Here is a 21,576-nt window from a genome sequence, read left to right on the forward strand (position 1 = left end):
CCAACAAATTTGTTGCGCATTCTAAATCTGTGTGGGACAGACGTGTGGCAACAAAATATGTATTTTCAGATAACAAAAACAGTTATAATTATTATTTCCAAGGATGGTGCATTATTGTGTGGAAAAGTAAGGTATATTAGGAATACTCTGGTTTGTTACTTATTACGTTGAAGTGAAAAACATTTGTTGAAACTTTTCCAGTACTATGTTGTCATTCTCATTTTGTTACGCTGGCTTAACGGTGGGGCCCACCCACTTGGTTGTCTGCCTGCAGTGTGGACCCTCTTACTGTGTGGTTGCTACAGTTTCCTATGGTTGCCACCAGACAGCAGACCAAACAAACATATAGACTTCATTAGAACTTTCAACTTCCCACCGGTGGCAATTAAGTGCCATGGAGGAAATGTCAGTGAAATGTCTGTTTAATACAACAACAACCAAACCTGGAGACAATTTAATCTTACAAAAAATCGTATTAAAATGTTAAAAATTGGGACCATACACATGCACTTCAAATGACTGGGATTCAGAAGTGTGTCATTCAATTTACAGTATATTGACAGCAGTGCTCGGTAAACTGGAGTGAAGGACACTGTGCCCCATGTTGTTTTGCCGAATTGTAGAGCAAACTCTCCCCAGTGAGCAGTAGACTGAATCACGGTGACACCCAGATGGTTACAACCAATATTACAATTTATTTCTCGTGTTGGCTGCTATCCTAATCAAAATAAAATCAAGTGGGATGGAACAAAATGGCCAGGTTAGCTCCCTACCGCCAGAGACATGTGGCATGTCACAGTGACATCCAGATGGTGTCCAAGATGTTTCTCCCTCACCCGTCAAAATAAACATCAATTCATTTTACACCTTTTAACTAGAGTCATGCTGCATCATAAACTAGCTAGCTGGGAACACTGGCTGCTAAGGGGATATTATCAGGACATCTGACTCAACTAACCATTCGTCTCCACCCGACTTTCAACTGTGAGACACACGTCATTGATTTGGGCAACATGCGTGTCCGTATAGCTTCCAACATGTTGTTTAGTTTGGGATTTTTTGGGTGATGTCACTTCTTGCCACTGGGGAGCAGTAAAACAACGTGATGGGTTAGGTAAAGTTACATTAGGTTTAAATGTAGAGTCAGCGAGATGACAAAGACGCACCAAGTAAACAGTAGTAGTGGGTCAATTTCCTCAACAACCAGGAGCGTTTAAACGTGAGGCTAAACTTCTCTGCTGTTTTGGTCCTGAATCTACCATGTTGTAGCAGAGTGAAGCGCACCCGTGCACATGCGCAGTTACTCTGTGTGACTGTGTGAGAGCAGTCTTGCATCGCACTTATCTCAACGGGCACGTTTCTCTACTCAGACGTTGCTGACGCCTGCCAGATCTCACAATACCTGGATAGGTATTTTACCTCTCAGCTAATCACATCAAGGTCACATTCCCCTGCTTAGATGCTGCATGCATCAACCAACGGTTGTGTGCATGTCATCGAATGTACAGTCAGGCACCAGACTGCTATAGCATATGATGTGGTTAACTGATACGTATAATATCTATCTATCTGTTGTAAGATCTGGCATGCGTTAACAACGTCTGAGTAAAGGAACACAACCAACATGTTATTGCAATCTGGTGCCCACTGCACAGTCGATGACATGGTTGATTCATGCAAGGTCTGAGCAGGGGAACGCGACCAATCTGGTGCCCGACTGCACAGTCGATGACATGGTTGATTCATGCAAGGTCTGAGCAGGGGAACGCGACCAATCTGGTGCCTGACTGCACAGTCGATGACACAGTCGATGACAATAGCTGCGGCGCTCACCATGGCAACGTCATCTCACTGAGTAGCCCTTTCCTGCAGTCAATGACCAAAAGCGCCGTCTTTGACCCTATGGGTGGAATGTTGTTCATAATTTTCATAATTTCATAATAAAAACATGACAACAATCCAGTGTTTCTATGTCAAACAGTTTCGATATATTTATATTCTGTGATTTATATAAAGTGTAATATTGGGATGCAAACTCAAAATGTTATACATTTCAACTCTATATCTGACATGGTCAAGTGGCTTGTTTTTTTTAGGTCTATACTTTTATTTCAAAGTAGATTTGTTTAAGACTACCAATTATTCATTCCTTTCCTGATTTAGCCCACTGCAGCAAAAGTGATTCTCAATGTGACCTTGCTTGAAAACCCCGTTACAAAAAAGCTAGAAACCCCATTGAATACTCCATTATATTTTTGCCAAAACTTTCAAGAAAGAGAACAAAAACTGAACATAATTCATTATGGTTTTTATTTTGGTTAGTTTTGGAGTCAGTCAAAGATAACAGTTTCAGTATAGTTTTAGTATTTTCTGACTTTTTTCATGATTCGTTTTAGTTTTAGTTTCAGTTTCAGTTGACTATAATAACCTTGGTTGGAGCTGACTTACCTAAAAGCAGTGATGTACTCAGCATCACTCATAGGGGGGTCCAGACCTCCAGTCCAGGCCACATTAACATTGAAGCCCTCTCCAGCACCAGATCCCACCTACAACACAGACAGAGACCTACTGAGACAAAGCATTCTCCATGGAGAGGAGGATACAGTCAATAAGAGTAACATGGAGGTGCTAGAGGCACAGCACATGTAGTATAATCTCGACATACATCTCTCCACTGTAACTTTGGAACCTAGCTAGCTCTTTGAGTTTCTCTTGATGTCGTCTGAGCCTACTAGCAGAATTCACCGTGTAAAGCTGAACCAATGATGTCAATTACCTCAGCCGGCCCGCCGCTGCCAGGGAAGAAGTTGCCATCGTCATAGCGATGCAGTGAGATATACAGCACACTGGGATCATTGTAAAACACTTCCTGGGTCCCATTACCATGGTGAACATCCTAACCGCAGGACAGAGATGGAAGAGAACATTTGGTAACATTAAAACCAATAACTGCTGTCTCGTGTTATGTCATATCCTAGGCCTAATCAATAGTAACCAGTAACTAATGTGAGACAGAACTCATGTGTATACTGTACCTGTGTTTACATACATGTACACATACTGCCAGAATAAAGGAAACACAAGTAAATGAGGGATACAAAGTATATTAAAAGCAGTGCTTCCACACAGGTGTGGTTCCTGAGTTAATTAAGCAAATAAAACATCCCATAATGCTTAGGGTTATGTATAAAAATGCCCAGTTGTTCATTATTTTGGCTACCAAGGCTAGAAGAGATCTCAAAGGAGCATAGGGGGTTTAAAGGGATTCTGGAGCGGCGCCTGAGTGTTTTCCACCACCATCAACAAAACACCAAATGATGGAATTTCTCATGGAAGAATGGTGTCGCCTCCCTCCAATAGAGTTCCAGACACTTGCAGAATCTATGCCAATGCGCATTGATGCTGTGCTGACGGCTCGTGGTGGCCCAACGCACTATTAAGACACTGTTGGTGTTTCCTTTATTTTGGCAGTTACCTGTACATAATTCATGTGTTTATACATACAGTACATCATGAAGGTCAGTACTAGTAGTTATTGTCAAAATAGTACTAAGTCAACTGAGACGAGGACACCAGCAACACAAATAGCGCTGCTACTGTCAATGTTACAACCACTCCAACTGTAGTCCCTTACCCAGTCAACGATGAGGATCTTGTTGGCACTCAGTTTCTGCTGCAGCTGTTTGGCTGCAATGGCCACTGAGTTGAAATAGCAGAAACCCCTGTAGCAGAGAGAGAGAGAGAGAGAGAGAGAGAGAGAGAGAGAGAGAGAGAGGCAGAGAGAGAGAGGCAGAGAGGCAGAAAGGCAGAGAGAGCGAGGCAGAGAGAGAGAGGCAGAGAGAGAGAGAGAGCAGAGAGAGAGAGGCAGAGAGAGAGAGAGAGGCAGAGAGAGAGAGAGAGGCAGAGAGAGAGAGGCAGAGAGAGAGAGGCAGAGAGGCAGAAAGGCAGAGAGAGCGAGGCAGAGAGAGCGAGGCAGAGAGAGAGAGAGGCAGAGAGAGAGAGAGGCAGAGAGAGAGAGAGGCAGAGAGAGAGAGAGAGAGAGAGAGAGAGAGAGGGTGGAGGGCAGAGAAACATACATTATCACTACAAGATGATCGTGGTTAGGATAAGAGAGAAAATGGTGGAATTCCTAGGAGCCAACTCAGCACACTAATCGGAGGAGAGTAGAGAAGAGGCATAAATCTTCTCTGTTCTTCTCCTTCCCAGCTTCACTATCAGGCCATAAATATCCATCGTCAGACAGGCTGCTGACACTGCAAAGCTCAGCAGAGCCCGCTGTGGTTAGCCTGGGCACGCACCACCACAAGGAGGATAGTATACACGAAAATCAACACACACACAGTAGATATGAGAATATGAAACAGACTCACATTGGGTTGGAGGGGTCAGCATGGTGGCCTGGGGGTCTCACCACTGCAAAGCCATTCTGGAGAGAAACAGTCAAACAAAACATTATCATTCAGCATTCTTTGTCAAGTGGCCTAAGGCAGTTGGTGAGGCAGACCAGAGCGTGATTGGATGAGGAGTAGAGTACAGATCGGTGTCTTACCTTGAGTTCTCCTTTGGCCACTCTGAAGGCCAGCTCTGTGACGCTGCCTGCAGCCATGCGCGACGCCGTGGATGTATGAGACTCGTTCCAGATTGTGTCATTATCCACCTGCCAATCAAAAACAAAACAACATGAGGGTGAGTGACAGGACAGCAGTCAAGCTGGATGGAACTGGTCATAAGCATGCGTTTAGAATCTGCTAGCATGCTATAGGGAGTTCCAGTGCATCAGGTGAAGTGTTTTTCTTTCCATGGTTTAAACAACACCAACTAATAGTACTACAGGCACACTGGTTTTGGAGGCAAACAGACCTCACCTCAATCATTTACCGGACTATAATATAGCTGTGTGATATATTTACACAGACACACTCTGTGCCATAGAGATTTGCTATCCAGGCAACAGAGGAACAGGACCATGCATACATGGTGTTGTATATACAGACCTGAGGGGTTGGCATTCCCTCAGGGACTTAAACATTCTCCTGTCCACTCCATTTTATCTATCCATTTTTTCTGTTTGTTCACAAACTCGCATTTCTAGCCGTCTGGCTCAGACAATGAAATTGGAGGCATGTCTTTAATCCCTCGTCATGCGCATATTGTTTCTATTAGTTTGAATTGTCATGGTCCGATGGAGATCGTCAGGCAATTTATTGACATGTCCCAACGCACTCATGTTTTCCTCTTTCATTTCCACCGCCTCGTCTTCTCATGGCCCTCTCCTGGAAACAACAGCAACAACTACCATCACTCTAATCAATCTGAATGGACTGTATCATATAACCGTTGTCAAGGACTTGGAGGGAAGAATTGCCAACTGAAATCGAGAAATGTTGTGCGTGTTGTGAGTGAGAGAGAGCTAGGGGAAAATGTGTGTGTGTGTGTGTGTTGGGCCTCTCACGTACCCCTACTCCTCCACATGGCAGCATCACAAACATCCTTTGAGAGAGAATGCCTGAGGGAGAAAAACGCAGAGAAGTTTTATTAACCAAACAATCAATGTTAACAGCTCCTTTTCAAACAATTTTACATTAGAAATGAGTATCAGACATTACTGTACGTTTGTGTACCATCACTGTAGTGACAACTTAAATACATGACTGAGTTGACTACTAAACATAACGGATCCCAAAGTGCTATCAATACTGTAACTTTAACCAAAGGCAAATCCCTAGTTACTAGGGACACCAGAGTTACTAGGGACACCAGAGTTACTAGGGACACCAGAGTTACTAGGGACACCAGAGTTACTAGGGACACCAGAGTAAGTAGCTTTACTTTACAGTGCTGTTGCCAAACTGTTACCAGTTACGTAAAGCAGTGGTTCCCAACTCCGGTCCTCGAGTACTCCTAACAGCACACATTATTATTGTAGCCCCCGACAAGCACACCTGATTCAACTTGTCAACTAATCTTTAGGCCCACAATGAGTTGAATCAGGCATGTTTGTCTAGGGCTACAACAAAAATGTGTGCTGTTAGCGGTACTCAAGACCAGCGTTGGCAGCCACTGACCTAAAGGCTTCTGGCACAAGGCCTGATGCAGTAGACCAGTACATCATAACATCTGTAGTGAGGACGTACCGGACAGCTTGCGGTTGTCCAGTTTGAGGCGGTTGAGAGGGTTGGTGCCATACAGAAGGACATGACGCTCTGAATGGACCGACTGCAGCTCCTCCAGAGTGGCCTTCCTACCTCGGATAGTCTGTTGGAACACAGACCAGACAGAGCAACAGATAAGGGACCAGGTGGAGACCGCTATGGTGTCTTCTAGTAACTTGTAATCAGTGATATGGATGTATGTGTAATACGTGTGTAATGATAATGGTGATGTTTGTACCTCACACTGGCCCCTGAGACCTCTCTCCTGGAGACGTGACCAGATACTCTGGATCCTCCCAGCATGCTCTGGGTGGCTGCTGTTGTCACCACATGTGCACTGGTGCTTCAGCATCTGAGAGTCATAAACCAGACCTGCAACCAAACACAGACAGACATTAACGAGACTATTTCCAGTGATTACTACCCATTTCCTCCAAATCAACAGCTTTAAGACAGATCTAACCACAATGAGAAAGTTAATTTAAAAAATGCAATTAAATAATATCAACTTATCAGAGAATCCCTGACCAGGCCTCAGATTGAAATACGGCCACAGTAGGGATAATAACCTACACCTAGGTAGGTCCTCGTGGTGGCAGTGTGCCTGTGTGTGTGGTTCACTTCTTACCGGTGGTGAAGCGTGGTTTGCTCTGTGGTTCTGGGGTGGACAGGGGTAGGGGTTTGTCTGGCAACGTGAGGGATGTGGAGGCTGGCGAGGACTGGGTACGGGAGAGGGGGCGGTGGGCACCGCCAAGCATAATGGGTACCGCCAGTGTCTCCATGTGGGCTGTCTGGCGACGCAGCTGCTGCAGCTGTTTCTGTTTCTTCCCCATAGCAACGACTAGAGAGAGAGAGGGAGGAGATAGAGGGAGAGGGAGATAGAGCGGGAGGGAGATAAAGGGAGAGGGAGATTAGAGGGAGAGGGAGATAGAGGGAGAGGCGAGATAGAGGGAGAGGGAGACTAGAGGGAGAGGAGATAGAGCGAGAAGGGAGATAGAGGCGAGAGGGAGATTAGAGCGAGAGGGAGATAGAGCGAGAGGGAGATAGAGCGAGAGGGAGATAGAGCGAGAGGGGAGATAGAGCGAGAGGGAGATAGAGCGAGAAGGGAGAATAGAGCGAGGAGGGAGATAGAGAGAGGGGAGATGAGATCGAGAGGGAGATAGCAGCGGAGAGGGGAGATAGAGTGAGAGGGAGATAGAGCGAGAGGGAGATAGAGCGAGGGGGAGGAGATGGGAGATGAGCGAGAGGGGATAGATAGGCGATAGATAGAGCGAGAGGGAGATAGAGCGAGAGGGAGATAGAGCGAGAGGGAGATAGAGCGAGAGGGAGATAGAGCGATAGAGCGAGAGGGAGATAGAGCGAGAGGGAGATAGAGCGAGAGGGAGATAGAGCGAGAGGGAGATAGAGCGAGAGGGAGATAGAGCGAGAGGGGAGATAGAGCGAGAGGGAGATGAGTCGTTAGCGCGAGAGGGAGATAGAGCGAGAGGGAGGAGATAGAGCGAGAGGGAGATAGAGCGAGAGGGGAGATAGAGCGAGAGGGAGAGATAGAGCGAGAGGGAGATAGAGCGAGAGGGAGATAGAGAGAGGGAGATCGAGGGAGGGAGATAGAGCGAGAGGGAGATAGAGATAGAGCGAGAGGGAGATAGAGCGAGAGGGAGATAGAGCGAGAGGGAGAGGGAGATAGAGCGAGAGGGAGATAGAGCGAGAGGGAGATAGAGCGAGAGAGGGAGATATAGAGCGAGAGGGAGATAGAGCGAGAGGGAGATAGAGCGAGAGGGAGATAGAGCGAGAGGGAGATAGAGCGAGAGGGAGATAGAGCGAGAGGAGAGGGAGGGCGAGAGGGAGAGGGAGATAGAGCGAGAGGGAGATAGAGCGAGAGGGAGATAGAGCGAGAGGGAGATAGAGATAGAGGGAGATAGAGCGAGAGGGAGATAGAGCGAGAGGGAGATAGAGCGAGAGGGAGATAGAGCGAGAGGGAGATAGAGCGATAGAGCGATAGAGGAGAGATAGAGCGAGAGGGGAGATAGAGCGAGACGGAGATAGAGCGAGAGGGAGAGATAGAGCGAGAGGGGAGATAGAGCGAGAGGGAGAGGGAGATAGAGCGAGAGGGAGATAGAGCGAGAGGGAGATAGAGCGAGAGGAGGAGAGGGAGATAGAGCGAGAGGGAGATAGAGCGAGAGGAGAGGAGATAGAGCGAGAGGGAGATAGAGATAGAGGGAGATAGAGAGCGAGAGGGAGATAGAGCGAGAGGGAGATAGAGCGAGAGGGAGATAGAGCGAGAGGGAGATAGAGCGAGAGGGAGATAGAGCGAGCGGGAGAGGGAGAGAGAGCGAGAGGGAGAGGGAGATAGAGCGAGAGGGAGATAGAGCGAGAGGGAGATAGAGCGAGAGGAGATAGATAGAGATAGAGGGAGATAGAGCGAGAGGGAGATAGAGCGAGAGGGAGATAGAGCGAGAGGGAGATAGAGCGAGAGGGAGATAGAGCGATAGAGCGAGAGGGAGATAGAGCGAGAGGGAGATAGAGCGAGAGGGAGATAGAGCGAGAGGGAGATAGAGCGAGAGGGAGAGGGAGATAGAGCGAGAGGGAGAGGGAGATAGAGCGAGAGGGAGATAGAGCGAGAGGGAGAGGGAGATAGAGCGAGAGGGAGATAGAGATAGAGGGAGATAGAGCGAGAGGGAGATAGAGCGAGAGGGAGATAGAGCGAGAGGGAGATAGAGCGAGAGGGAGAGGGAGATAGAGCGAGAGGGAGAGGGAGATAGAGCGAGAGGGAGATAGAGCGAGAGGGAGAGGGAGAGAGAGCGAGAGGGAGATAGAGATAGAGGGAGATAGAGCGAGAGGGAGATAGAGCGAGAGGGAGATAGAGCGAGAGGGAGATAGAGCGAGAGGGAGATAGAGCGAGAGGGAGATAGAGCGAGAGGGAGATAGAGCGAGAGGGAGATAGAGCGAGAGGGAGATAGAGCGAGAGGGAGATAGAGCGAGAGGGAGATAGAGCGAGAGGGAGATAGAGCGAGAGGGAGATAGAGCGAGAGGGAGATAGAGCGAGAGGGAGATAGAGCGAGAGGGAGATAGAGCGAGAGGGAGATAGAGCGAGAGGGGAGATAGAGATAGAGGGAGATAGAGCGAGAGGGAGATAGAGCGAGAGGGAGATAGAGCGAGAGGGAGATAGAGCGAGAGGGAGATAGAGCGAGAGGGAGATAGAGCGAGAGGGAGATAGAGCGAGAGGGAGATAGAGCGAGAGGGAGATAGAGATAGAGGGAGATAGAGCGAGAGGGAGATAGAGCGAGAGGGAGATAGAGCGAGAGGGAGATAGAGCGAGAGGGAGATAGAGCGAGAGGGAGATAGAGCGAGAGGGAGATAGAGCGAGAGGGAGATAGAGATAGAGGGAGATAGAGCGAGAGGGAGATAGAGATAGAGGGAGATAGAGCGAGAGGGAGATAGAGTGAGAGGGAGATAGAGCGAGAGGGAGATAGAGTGAGAGGGAGATAGAGCGATAGAGAGCGAGAGGAGCGAGGGAGAGAGAGCGAGAGGGAGATAGAGGGAGGGGGAGATAGAGCGAGAGGGAGATAGAGTGAGAGGGAGATAGAGCGAGAGGGAGATAGAGCGAGAGGGAGATAGAGCGAGAGGGAGATAGAGCGAGAGGGAGATAGAGGGAGGGGGAGATAGAGCGAGAGCGAGAGGGAGATAGAGCGAGAGGGAGATTAGAGCGAGAGGGAGATAGAGCGAGAGGGGCGAGAGGAGATAGAGCGAGAGGGAGATAGAGCGGAGAGGAGATAGAGAGCGAGAGGGAGATAGAGCGAGAGGGAGATAGAGCGAGAGGGAGATAGAGCGAGAGGGAGATAGAGCGAGAGGGAGATGAGCGAGAGGGATAGAGCGAGAGGAGAGGGAGGGAGATTGTTGTGATTTTCAACCCACAGTAATCTATATAAATAAGAGTATGCCAAACCTGCACGAACAAATATGAAACCCTTTGCTGCTCTCTGCTGGAAGTTGAAGAAGACATGTTCTAGTGTTCCTCTACCATCCTCTGTGTCTGTATCTTACCTGGTTGAGTATCAGTGTGTGTTGCAGGTTGATCTGTCCTCCCTGGCTGTCTGCCGCAGACACGAGCTCCGTCTCCCTCAGTGTCTCCGCCCTTGCTCTGCCCTGATAGATATCGCTGGGCGCTGGCCCCACCTCCTCAGAGTCCATGTCCTCTGAGGGGATCTGTTTGAGACGAGGCTTCTCACTGGTCTTAGACATCAGCTTGAACACACAAATAATGATCCATTTAGCTTTATTCACTAAATTCTATCAAGGTATTTTTGCCAAAAAAGACAGCTGCTGGCAGATGAAGCCCTCCTTGGATTGTACAAAAATAATCCATTACAACAGAGTGAGTGAGCATGAGAGTATATGTGAGCAAAGAGGGATTTGTGAGGGTGTGTAAGTCACTCACCTTTCCCAGATGTGTCTGCTGTTTAAGTCTCTCCAATAGTTGGCTGTTGTGGTGCTGCTGCAGCAGATGGGGGTGAAGGGATCTGGGGCTCTGGGGCAGGGGCTCTGAGCGAGTCCGGCTCAGAGGCTTGTGAGGGCCCCCTTCCGGGGCCAGATGATCCGTCTGGGGGGAAAACTGCAGAGGAACAGGGCCCAGGCCTGGAACTGAGACCAGAGGAGACAGGCAGAGTGTGGCTATAAGTCTGACTGTTTGTCAAGGCCACAAGGTGGCAGTGTCACAATACCTATGACAGCAGCATAAACATTTTCTTCATAGCTCTTTCACGGGAGGCTGAAGAAAAGTCCTGATGCCGACAGAATCCAGTTTAGCAATTCAGTATCGTTTCAGACTTTTAAGTAACACATTCCTGGCAAGGACTTCTCCTGTTCTATGTCAAAGTCAAGTTACATGTGAAAGGAATTTTCACTACCATATACAAAGGCAATGTTTATTGGACGTCAAACTTATTACAAGCCAGAATTGTATTTGAATGCTGTGGTGTCTCACCAGCGAGCATTGGGGCGTGCACCAGTCCGGAGGGCTCCAGGATGAGGACAGGCTGGAAGTGAGGGGACAGCGACCCACTCTGCTCCTCCGTCCCCAGGGGAAGGTAGACAGACTGGCCTCCCGTCACCATAGGCACCCGACCCACCTTCAGAGGGGACAAGTCTCCATCACTCTGCACACATACACATAGAATGTGGCGAAAAGTTAACTAGTTGCTATCAAAGAAGAATCTTAGTGTTGTTATTTTTTGCAATCTCATTATAATAATGAAAAGCATTGAATTCATAACCTCCATAACATCTACAGGTCTACATACATTGTGTGATTTGCTTACCCTGGCATTGGCTGGCAGGCCCAGGGTGATGGTGGGTAGGACTGAGGAACTCTGAATGGTGAAGTGGGCTAGAGACCCATCCTGGAGCAGCAGTCTCTGGGCCTGAGGGGATACAACATGAATTCAACTATATTGCCTTGACTGTGTACTCTCAAACCTGATAGGTACCTCCGCAGGTGCAGGTGTTGTGTGTACTATACATGTACGTGATTAAGTGATTTTATGTATAGTGAATAGATAGTGAGTGTGTGTGAGAGTGTGTGTGGTTGTGTAGTGTTTAAGTGTATACACAAGTGAGAGTATCATACAAAATGCATGTGGGACAGCCTGCTTATTCTGATAAGCCAAGGCTAAACGACGAAGTGGAGATGGTTTGATTAGGTGATCTGGTGTTGTGTTCAACAAGGTGGAGAGGGTTTGATTAGGTGACCAGATCTGGTGATGTGTTCAACTAGGTGGAGAGGGTTTGATTAGGTGACCAGATCTGGTGTTGTGTTCAACTAGGTAGAGAGGGATTGATTAGGTGATCTGGTGTTGTGTTGAACAAGGTGGAGAGGGTTTGATTAGGTGACCAGATCTGGTGTTGTGTTCAACTAGGTGGAGAGAGCTTGATTAGGTGACCTGGTGTTGTGTTCAACTAGGTGGAGAGGGTTTGATTAGGTGACCTGGTGTTGTGTTCAAGTAGGTGGAGAGAGTTTGATTAGGAGACCAGATCTGGTGTTGTGTTCAACTAGGTGGAGAGAGTTTGATTAAGTGACCAGATCTGGTGTTGTGTTCAACTAGGTGGAGAGGGTTTGATTAGGTGACCAGATCTGGTGTTGTGTTCAACTAGGTGGAGAGGGTTTGATTAGGTGACCAGATCTGGTGTTGTGTTCAACTAGGTGGAGAGGGTTTGATTAGGTGATCTGGTGTTGTGTTCAACAAGGTGGAGAGGGTTTGATTAGGTGACCTGGTGTTGTGTTCAACAAGGTGGAGAGGGTTTGATTAGGTGACCAGATCTGGTGTTGTGTTCAACTAGGTGGAGAGGGTTTGATTAGGTGACCAGATCTGGTGTTGTGTTCAACTAGGTGGAGAGAGTTTGATTAGGTGACCTGGTGTTGTGTTCAACTAGGTGGAGAGAGTTTGATTAGGTGACCTGGTGTTGTGTTCAACTAGGTGGAGAGGGTTTGATTAGGTGACCTGGTGTTGCGTTCAACTAGGTGGAGAGAGTTTGATTAGGTGATCTGGTGTTGTGTTCAACTAGGTAGAGAGGGTTTGATTAGGTGACCTGGTGTTATGTTCAACAAGGTGGAGAGGGTTTGATTAGGTGACCTGGTGTTGTGTTCAACTAGGTGGAGAGAGTTTGATTAGGTGACCTGGTGTTGTGTTCAACTAGGTGGAGAGGGTTTGATTAGGTGACCTGGTATTGTGTTCAACTAGGTGGAGAGGGTTTGATTAGGTGACCTGGTGTTGTGTTCAACTAGGTGGAGAGAGTTTGATTAGGTGACCTGGTGTTGTGTTCAACTAGGTGGAGAGAGTTTGATTAGGTGACCTGGTGTTATGTTCAACTAGGTGGAGAGAGTTTGATTAGGTGATCTGGTGTTGTGTTCAACTAGGTGGAGAGAGTTTGATTAGGTGATCTGGTGTTGTGTTCAACTAGGTGGAGAGAGTTTGATTAGGTGACCTGGTGTTATGTTCAACTAGGTGGAGAGGGTTTGATTAGGTGACCTGGTGTTGTGTTCAACTAGGTGGAAAGGGTTTGATTAGGTGATCTGGTGTTGTGTTCAACTAGGTGGAGAGGGTTTGATTAGGTGACCAGATCTGGTGTTGTGTTCAACTAGGTGGAGAGGGTTTGATTAGGTGACCAGATCTGGTGTTGTGTTCAACAAGGTGGAGAGGGTTTGATTAGGTGACCAGATCTGGTGTTGTGTTCAACTAGGTGGAGAGGGTTTGATTAGGTGACCTGGTGTTGTGTTCAACAAGGTGGAGAGGGTTTGATTAGGTGACCAGATCTGGTGTTGTGTTCAACTAGGTGGAGAGGGTTTGATTAGGTGACCTGGTGTTGTGTTCAACAAGGTGGAGAGGGTTTGATTAGGTGACCAGATCTGGTGTTGTGTTCAACTAGGTGGAGAGGGTTTGATTAGGTGACCTGGTGTTGTGTTCAACAAGGTGGACAGGGTTTGATTAGGTGACCAGATCTGGTGTTGTGTTAAACTAGGTGGAGAGGGTTTGATTAGGTGATCTGGTGTTGTGTTCAAATTGGTGGAGAGGGTTTGATTAGGTGACCAGATCTGGTGTTGTGTTCAACTAGGTGGAGAAAGTTTGATTAGGTGACCTGGTGTTGTGTTCAACTAGGTGGAGAGAGTTTGATTAGGTGACCTGGTGTTGTGTTCAACTAGGTGGAGAGAGTTTGATTAGGTGACCTGGTGTTGTGTTCAACTAGGTGGAGAGGGTTTGATTAGGTGACCTGGTGTTGTGTTCAACTAGGTGGAGAGAGTTTGATTAGGTGATCTGGTGTTGTGTTCAACTAGGTAGAGAGGGTATGATTAGGTGACCTGGTATTATGTTCAACAAGGTGGAGAGGGTTTGATTAGGTGACCTGGTGTTGTGTTCAACTAGGTGGAGAGAGTTTGATTAGGTGACCTGGTGTTGTGTTCAACTAGGTGGAGAGGGTTTGATTAGGTGACCTGGTGTTGTGTTCAACTAGGTGGAGAGGGTTTGATTAGGTGACCAGACCTGGTGTTGTGTTCAACTAGGTGGAGAGGGTTTGATTAGGTGACCTGGTGTTGTGTTCAACAAGGTGGAGAGGGTTTGATTAGGTGACCAGATCTGGTGTTGTGTTCAACTAGGTGGAGAGAGTTTGATTAGGTGATCTGGTGTTGTGTTCAGCTAGGTGGAGAGCGTTTGATTAGGTGATCTGTTGTTGTGTTCAACTAGGTGGAGAGGGTTTGATTAGGTGATCTGGTATTGTGTTCAACTAGGTGGAGAGGGTTTGATTAGGTGACCTGGTGTTGTGTTCAACAAGGTGGAGAGGGTTTGATTAGGTGACCAGATCTGGTGTTGTGTTCAACTAGGTGGAGAGGGTTTGATTAGGTGACCTGGTGTTGTGTTCAACAAGGTGGAGAGAGTTTGATTAGGTGACCAGATCTGGTGTTGTGTTCAACAAGGTGGAGAGGGTTTGATTAGGTGACCTGGTGTTATGTTCAACAAGGTGGAGAGGGTTTGATTAGGTGACCTGGTGTTGTGTTCAACTAGGTGGAGAGAGTTTGATTAGGTGACCTGGTGTTGTGTTCAACTAGGTGGAGAGGGTTTGATTAGGTGACCAGATCTGGTGTTGTGTTCAACTAGGTGGAGAGAGTTTGATTAGGTTACCTGGTGTTGTGTTCAACTAGGTGGAGAGAGTTAGATTAGGTGACCTGGTGTTATGTTCAACTAGGTGGAGAGAGTTTGATTAGGTGATCTGGTGTTGTGTTCAACTAGGTGGAGAGAGTTTGATTAGGTGACCTGGTGTTGTGTTCAACTAGGTGGAGAGAGTTTGATTAGGTGACCTGGTGTTGTGTTCAACTAGGTGGAGAGGGTTTGATTAGGTGACCTGGTGTTGTGTTCAACAAGGTGGAGAGAGTTTGATTAGGTGATCTGGTGTTGTGTTCAACTAGGTGGTGAGGGTTTGATTAGGTGACCTGGTGTTGTGTTCAACTAGGTGGAGAGGGTTTGATTAGGTTATCTGGTGTTGTGTTCAACTAGGTGGAGAGGGTTTGATTAGGTGACCAGATCTGGTGTTGTGTTCAACTAGGTGGAGAGGGTTTGATTAGGTGACCTGGTGTTGTGTTCAACAAGGTGGAGAGGGTTTGATTAGGTGACCAGATCTGGTGTTGTGTTCAACTAGGTGGAGAGGGTTTGATTAGGTGATCTGGTGTTGTGTTCAACTAGGTGGAGAGGGTTTGATTAGGTGACCTGGTGTTGTGTTCAACTAGGTGGAGAGAGTTTGATTAGGTGATCTGGTGTTGTGTTCAACTAGGTGGAGAGGGTTTGATTAGGTGACCTGGTGTTGTGTTCAACTAGGTGGAGAGAGTTTGATTAGGTGACCTGGTGTTGTGTTCAACTAGGTGGAGAGGGTTTGATTAGGTGACCTGGTGTTGTCTTCAACTAGGTAGAGAGGGTTTGATTAGGTGACCAGATCTGGTGTTGTGTTCAACTAGGTGGAGAGAGTTTGATTAGGTTACCTGGTGTTGTGTTCAACTAGGTGGAGAGAGTTTGATTAGGTGACCAGATCTGGTGTTGTGTTCAACAAGGTGGAGAGGGTTTGATTAGGTGATCTGGTGTTGTGTTCAACAAGGTGGAGAGGGTTTGATTAGGTGACCAGATCTGGTGTTGTGTTCAACTAGGTGGAGAGAGTTTGATTAGGTTACCTGGTGTTGTGTTCAACTAGGTGGAGAGAGTTAGATTAGGTGACCTGGTGTTATGTTCAACTAGGTGGAGAGAGTTTGATTAGGTGATCTGGTGTTGTGTTCAACTAGGAGGAGAGAGTTTGATTAGGTGACCTGGTGTTGTGTTCAACTAGGTGGAGAGAGTTTGATTAGGTGACCTGGTGTTGTGTTCAACTAGGTGGAGAGGGTTTGATTAGGTGACCTGGTGTTGTGTTCAACAAGGTGGAGAGAGTTTGATTAGGTGATCTGGTGTTGTGTTCAACTAGGTGGTGAGGGTTTGATTAGGTGACCTGGTGTTGTGTTCAACTAGGTGGAGAGGGTTTGATTAGGTTATCTGGTGTTGTGTTCAACTAGGTGGAGAGGGTTTGATTAGGTGACCAGATCTGGTGTTGTGTTCAACTAGGTGGAGAGGGTTTGATTAGGTGACCTGGTGTTGTGTTCAACAAGGTGGAGAGGGTTTGATTAGGTGACCAGATCTGGTGTTGTGTTCAACTAGGTGGAGAGGGTTTGATTAGGTGATCTGGTGTTGTGTTCAACTAGGTGGAGAGGGTTTGATTAGGTGACCTGGTGTTGTGTTCAACTAGGTGGAGAGAGTTTGATTAGGTGATCTGGTGTTGTGTTCAACTAGGTGGAGAGGGTTTGATTAGGTGACCTGGTGTTGTGTTCAACTAGGTGGAGAGAGTTTGATTAGGTGACCTGGTGTTGTGTTCAACTAGGTGGAGAGGGTTTGATTAGGTGACCTGGTGTTGTCTTCAACTAGGTAGAGAGGGTTTGATTAGGTGACCAGATCTGGTGTTGTGTTCAACTAGGTGGAGAGAGTTTGATTAGGTTACCTGGTGTTGTGTTCAACTAGGTGGAGAGAGTTTGATTAGGTGACCAGATCTGGTGTTGTGTTCAACAAGGTGGAGAGGGTTTGATTAGGTGATCTGGTGTTGTGTTCAACAAGGTGGAGAGGGTTTGATTAGGTGACCAGATCTGGTGTTGTGTTCAACTAGGTGGAGAGGGTTTGATTAGGTGATCTGGTGTTGTGTTCAACTAGGTGGAGAGTGTTTGATTAGGTGATCTGGTGTTGTGTTCAACTAGGTGGAGAGGGTTTGATTAGGTGACCTGGTGTTGTGTTCAACTAGGTGGAGAGAGTTTGATTAGGTGATCTGGTGTTGTGTTCAACTAGGTAGAGAGGGTTTGATTAGGTGACCTGGTGTTATGTTCAACAAGGTGGAGAGGGTTTGATTAGGTGACCTGGTGTTGTGTTCAACTAGGTGGAGAGAGTTTGATTAGGTGACATGGTGTTGTGTTCAACTAGGTGGAGAGGGTTTGATTAGGTGACCTGGTGTTGTCTTCAACTAGGTGGAGAGGGTTTGATTAGGTGACCAGATCTGGTGTTGTGTTCAACTAGGTGGAGAGAGTTTGATTAGGTTACCTGGTGTTGTGTTCAACTAGGTGGAGAGAGTTTGATTAGGTGACCTGGTGTTATGTTCAACTAGGTGGAGAGAGTTTGATTAGGTGATCTGGTGTTGTGTTCAACTAGGTGGAGAGAGTTTGATTAGGTGACCTGGTGTTATGTTCAACTAGGTGGAGAGAGTTTGATTAGGTGATCTGGTGTTGTGTTCAACTAGGTGGAGAGGGTTTGATTAGGTGATCTGGTGTTGTGTTCAACTAGGTGGAGAGAGTTTGATTAGGTGACCTGGTGTTGTGTTCAACTAGGTGGAGAGGGTTTGATTAGGTGACCTGGTGTTGTGTTCAACAAGGTGGAGAGAGTTTGATTAGGTGATCTGGTGTTGTGTTCAACTAGGTGGAGAGGGTTTGATTAGGTGACCTGGTGTTGTGTTCAACTAGGTGGAGAGGGTTTGATTAGGTTATCTGGTGTTGTGTTCAACTAGGTGGAGAGGGTTTGATTAGGTGACCAGATCTGGTGTTGTGTTCAACTACGTGGAGAGGGTTTGATTAGGTGACCTGGTGTTGTGTTCAACAAGGTGGAGAGGGTTTGATTAGGTGACCAGATCTGGTGTTGTGTTCAACTAGGTGGAGAGGGTTTGATTAGGTGACCTGGTGTTGTGTTCAACAAGGTGGAGAGAGTTTGATTAGGTGACCAGATCTGGTGTTGTGTTCAACTAGGTGGAGAGGGTTTGATTAGGTGACCTGGTGTTGTGTTCAACAAGGTGGAGAGGGTTTGATTAGGTGACCAGATCTGGTGTTGTGTTCAACTAGGTGGAGAGGGTTTGATTAGGTGACCTGGTGTTGTGTTCAACAAGGTGGAGAGAGTTTGATTAGGTGACCAGATCTGGTGTTGTGTTCAACAAGGTGGAGAGGGTTTGATTAGGTGATCTGGTGTTGTGTTCAACTAGGTGGAGAGGGTTTGATTAGGTGACCTGGTGTTATGTTCAAAAAGGTGGAGAGGGTTTGATTAGGTGACCTGGTGTTGTGTTCAACTAGGTGGAGAGCGTTTGATTAGGTGATCTGGTGTTGTGTTCAACTAGGTGGAGAGGGTTTGATTAGGTGACCTGGTGTTGTGTTCAACTAGGTGGAGAGAGTTTGATTAGGTGATCTGGTGTTGTGTTCAACTAGGTAGAGAGGGTTTGATTAGGTGACCTGGTGTTATGTTCAACAAGGTGGAGAGGGTTTGATTAGGTGACCTGGTGTTGTGTTCAACTAGGTGGAGAGAGTTTGATTAGGTGACCTGGTGTTGTGTTCAACTAGGTGGAGAGGGTTTGATTAGGTGACCTGGTGTTGTGTTCAACAAGGTGGAGAGAGTTTGATTAGGTGACCAGATCTGGTGTTGTGTTCAACAAGGTGGAGAGGGTTTGATTAGGTGATCTGGTGTTGTGTTCAACAAGGTGGAGAGGGTTTGATTAGGTGACCAGATCTGGTGTTGTGTTCAACTAGATGGAGAGGGTTTGATTAGGTGATCTGGTGTTGTGTTCAACTAGGTGGAGAGGGTTTGATTAGGTGACCTGGTGTTATGTTCAACAAGGTGGAGAGGGTTTGATTAGGTGACCTGGTGTTGTGTTCAACTAGGTGGAGAGAGTTTGATTAGGTGACCTGGTGTTGTGTTCAACTAGGTGGAGAGGGTTTGATTAGGTGACCTGGTGTTGTCTTCAACTAGGTGGAGAGGGTTTGATTAGGTGACCAGATCTGGTGTTGTGTTCAACTAGGTGGAGAGAGTTTGATTAGGTGACCTGGTGTTGTGTTCAACTAGGTGGAGAGAGTTTGATTAGGTGACCTGGTGTTGTGTTCAACTAGGTGGAGAGGGTTTGATTAGGTTATCTGGTGTTGTGTTCAACTAGGTGGAGAGGGTTTGATTAGGTGACCAGATCTGGTGTTGTGTTCAACTAGGTGGAGAGGGTTTGATTAGGTGACCTGGTGTTGTGTTCAACAAGGTGGAGAGCGTTTGATTAGGTGACCAGATCTGGTGTTGTGTTCAACTAGGTGGAGAGGGTTTGATTAGGTGACCTGGTGTTGTGTTCAACAAGGTGGAGAGAGTTTGATTAGGTGACCAGATCTGGTGTTGTGTTCAACTAGGTGGAGAGGGTTTGATTAGGTTATCTGGTGTTGTGTTCAACTAGGTGGAGAGCGTTTGATTAGGTGATCTGGTGTTGTGTTCAACTAGGTGGAGAGGGTTTGATTAGGTGACCAGATCTGGTGTTGTGTTCAACTAGGTGGAGAGGGTTTGATTAGGTGATCAGATCTGGTGTTGTGTTCAACTAGGTGGAGAGGGTTTGATTAGGTGACCAGATCTGGTGTTGTGTTCAACTAGGTGGAGAAGGTTTGATTAGGTGACCAGATCTGGTGTTGTGTTCAACAAGGTGGAGAGGGTTTGATTAGGTGACCTGGTGTTGTGTTCAACTAGGTGGAGAGAGTTTGATTAGGTGACCTGGTGTTGTGTTCAACTAGGTGGAGAGGGTTTGATTAGGTGACCTGGTATTGTGTTCAACTAGGTGGAGAGGGTTTGATTAGGTGACCTGGTGTTGTGTTCAACTAGGTGGAGAGAGTTTGATTAGGTGACCTGGTGTTGTGTTCAACTAGGTGGAGAGAGTTTGATTAGGTGACCTGGTGTGATGTTCAACTAGGTGGAGAGAGTTTGATTAGGTGATCTGGTGTTGTGTTCAACTAGGTGGAGAGAGTTTGATTAGGTGACCTGGTGTTATGTTCAACTAGGTGGAGAGGGTTTGATTAGGTGACCAGATCTGGTGTTGTGTTCAACTAGGTGGAGAGGGTTTGATTAGGTGACCAGATCTGGTGTTGTGTTCAACTAGGTGGAGAGGGTTTGATTAGGTGACCAGATCTGGTGTTGTGTTCAACAAGGTGGAGAGGGTTTGATTAGGTGACCAGATCTGGTGTTATGTTCAAAAAGGTGGAGAGGGTTTGATTAGGTGACCTGGTGTTGTGTTCAACTAGGTGGAGAGCGTTTGATTAGGTGATCTGGTGTTGTGTTCAACTAGGTGGAGAGGGTTTGATTAGGTGACCTGGTGTTGTGTTCAACTAGGTGGAGAGGGTTTGATTAGGTGACCTGGTGTTGTGTTCAACTAGGTGGAGAGAGTTTGATTAGGTGACCTGGTGTTGTGTTCAACTAGGTGGAGAGGGTTTGATTAGGTGACCTGGTGTTGTGTTCAACAAGGTGGAGAGGGTTTGATTAGGTGACCTGGTGTTGTGTTCAACTAGGTGGAGAGAGTTTGATTAGGTGACCTGGTGTTGTGTTCAACTAGGTGGAGAGGGTTTGATTAGGTGACCTGGTGTTGTGTTCAACAAGGTGGAGAGAGTTTGATTAGGTGACCAGATCTGGTGTTGTGTTCAACAAGGTGGAGAGGGTTTGATTAGGTGATCTGGTGTTGTGTTCAACAAGGTGGAGAGGGTTTGATTAGGTGACCAGATCTGGTGTTGTGTTCAACTAGATGGAGAGGGTTTGATTAGGTGATCTGGTGTTGTGTTCAACTAGGTGGAGAGGGTTTGATTAGGTGACCTGGTGTTATGTTCAACAAGGTGGAGAGGGTTTGATTAGGTGACCTGGTGTTGTGTTCAACTAGGTGGAGAGAGTTTGATTAGGTGACCTGGTGTTGTGTTCAACTAGGTGGAGAGGGTTTGATTAGGTGACCTGGTGTTGTCTTCAACTAGGTGGAGAGGGTTTGATTAGGTGACCAGATCTGGTGTTGTGTTCAACTAGGTGGAGAGAGTTTGATTAGGTGACCTGGTGTTGTGTTCAACTAGGTGGAGAGAGTTTGATTAGGTGACCTGGTGTTGTGTTCAACTAGGTGGAGAGGGTTTGATTAGGTTATCTGGTGTTGTGTTCAACTAGGTGGAGAGGGTTTGATTAGGTGACCAGATCTGGTGTTGTGTTCAACTAGGTGGAGAGGGTTTGATTAGGTGACCTGGTGTTGTGTTCAACAAGGTGGAGAGAGTTTGATTAGGTGACCAGATCTGGTGTTGTGTTCAACTAGGTGGAGAGGGTTTGATTAGGTTATCTGGTGTTGTGTTCAACTAGGTGGAGAGCGTTTGATTAGGTGATCTGGTGTTGTGTTCAACTAGGTGGAGAGGGTTTGATTAGGTGACCAGATCTGGTGTTGTGTTCAACTAGGTGGAGAGGGTTTGATTAGGTGATCAGATCTGGTGTTGTGTTCAACTAGGTGGAGAGGGTTTGATTAGGTGACCAGATCTGGTGTTGTGTTCAACTAGGTGGAGAAGGTTTGATTAGGTGACCAGATCTGGTGT

General features: G+C 47.0%; 1 protein-coding gene across 1 annotated transcript in view; it reads right to left on the bottom strand.

Annotated features, from left to right (window-relative positions):
* LOC109908089 (histone deacetylase 7) overlaps positions 1-21,576 on the bottom strand; it is a 92,876-nt gene that overhangs the window by 9,171 nt on the left and 62,129 nt on the right. The window contains exons 8-21 of the mRNA XM_031793320.1: positions 11,468-11,569; positions 11,134-11,305; positions 10,588-10,790; positions 10,194-10,394; positions 10,096-10,132; positions 6,781-6,993; positions 6,391-6,524; positions 6,135-6,255; positions 5,457-5,506; positions 4,550-4,657; positions 4,371-4,426; positions 3,635-3,722; positions 2,777-2,896; positions 2,449-2,546 (exon numbers count right to left, since the gene is read on the bottom strand). Coding sequence (XP_031649180.1) covers positions 2,449-2,546; positions 2,777-2,896; positions 3,635-3,722; positions 4,371-4,426; positions 4,550-4,657; positions 5,457-5,506; positions 6,135-6,255; positions 6,391-6,524; positions 6,781-6,993; positions 10,096-10,132; positions 10,194-10,394; positions 10,588-10,790; positions 11,134-11,305; positions 11,468-11,569 — 1,703 coding nt within the window. The remainder of the gene's footprint in view (positions 1-2,448; positions 2,547-2,776; positions 2,897-3,634; positions 3,723-4,370; positions 4,427-4,549; positions 4,658-5,456; positions 5,507-6,134; positions 6,256-6,390; positions 6,525-6,780; positions 6,994-10,095; positions 10,133-10,193; positions 10,395-10,587; positions 10,791-11,133; positions 11,306-11,467; positions 11,570-21,576) is intronic.

Source organism: Oncorhynchus kisutch, linkage group LG17 (genome assembly GCF_002021735.2).
Source record: "Oncorhynchus kisutch isolate 150728-3 linkage group LG17, Okis_V2, whole genome shotgun sequence".
Classification (NCBI taxonomy): Eukaryota; Metazoa; Chordata; class Actinopteri; order Salmoniformes; family Salmonidae; genus Oncorhynchus; species Oncorhynchus kisutch.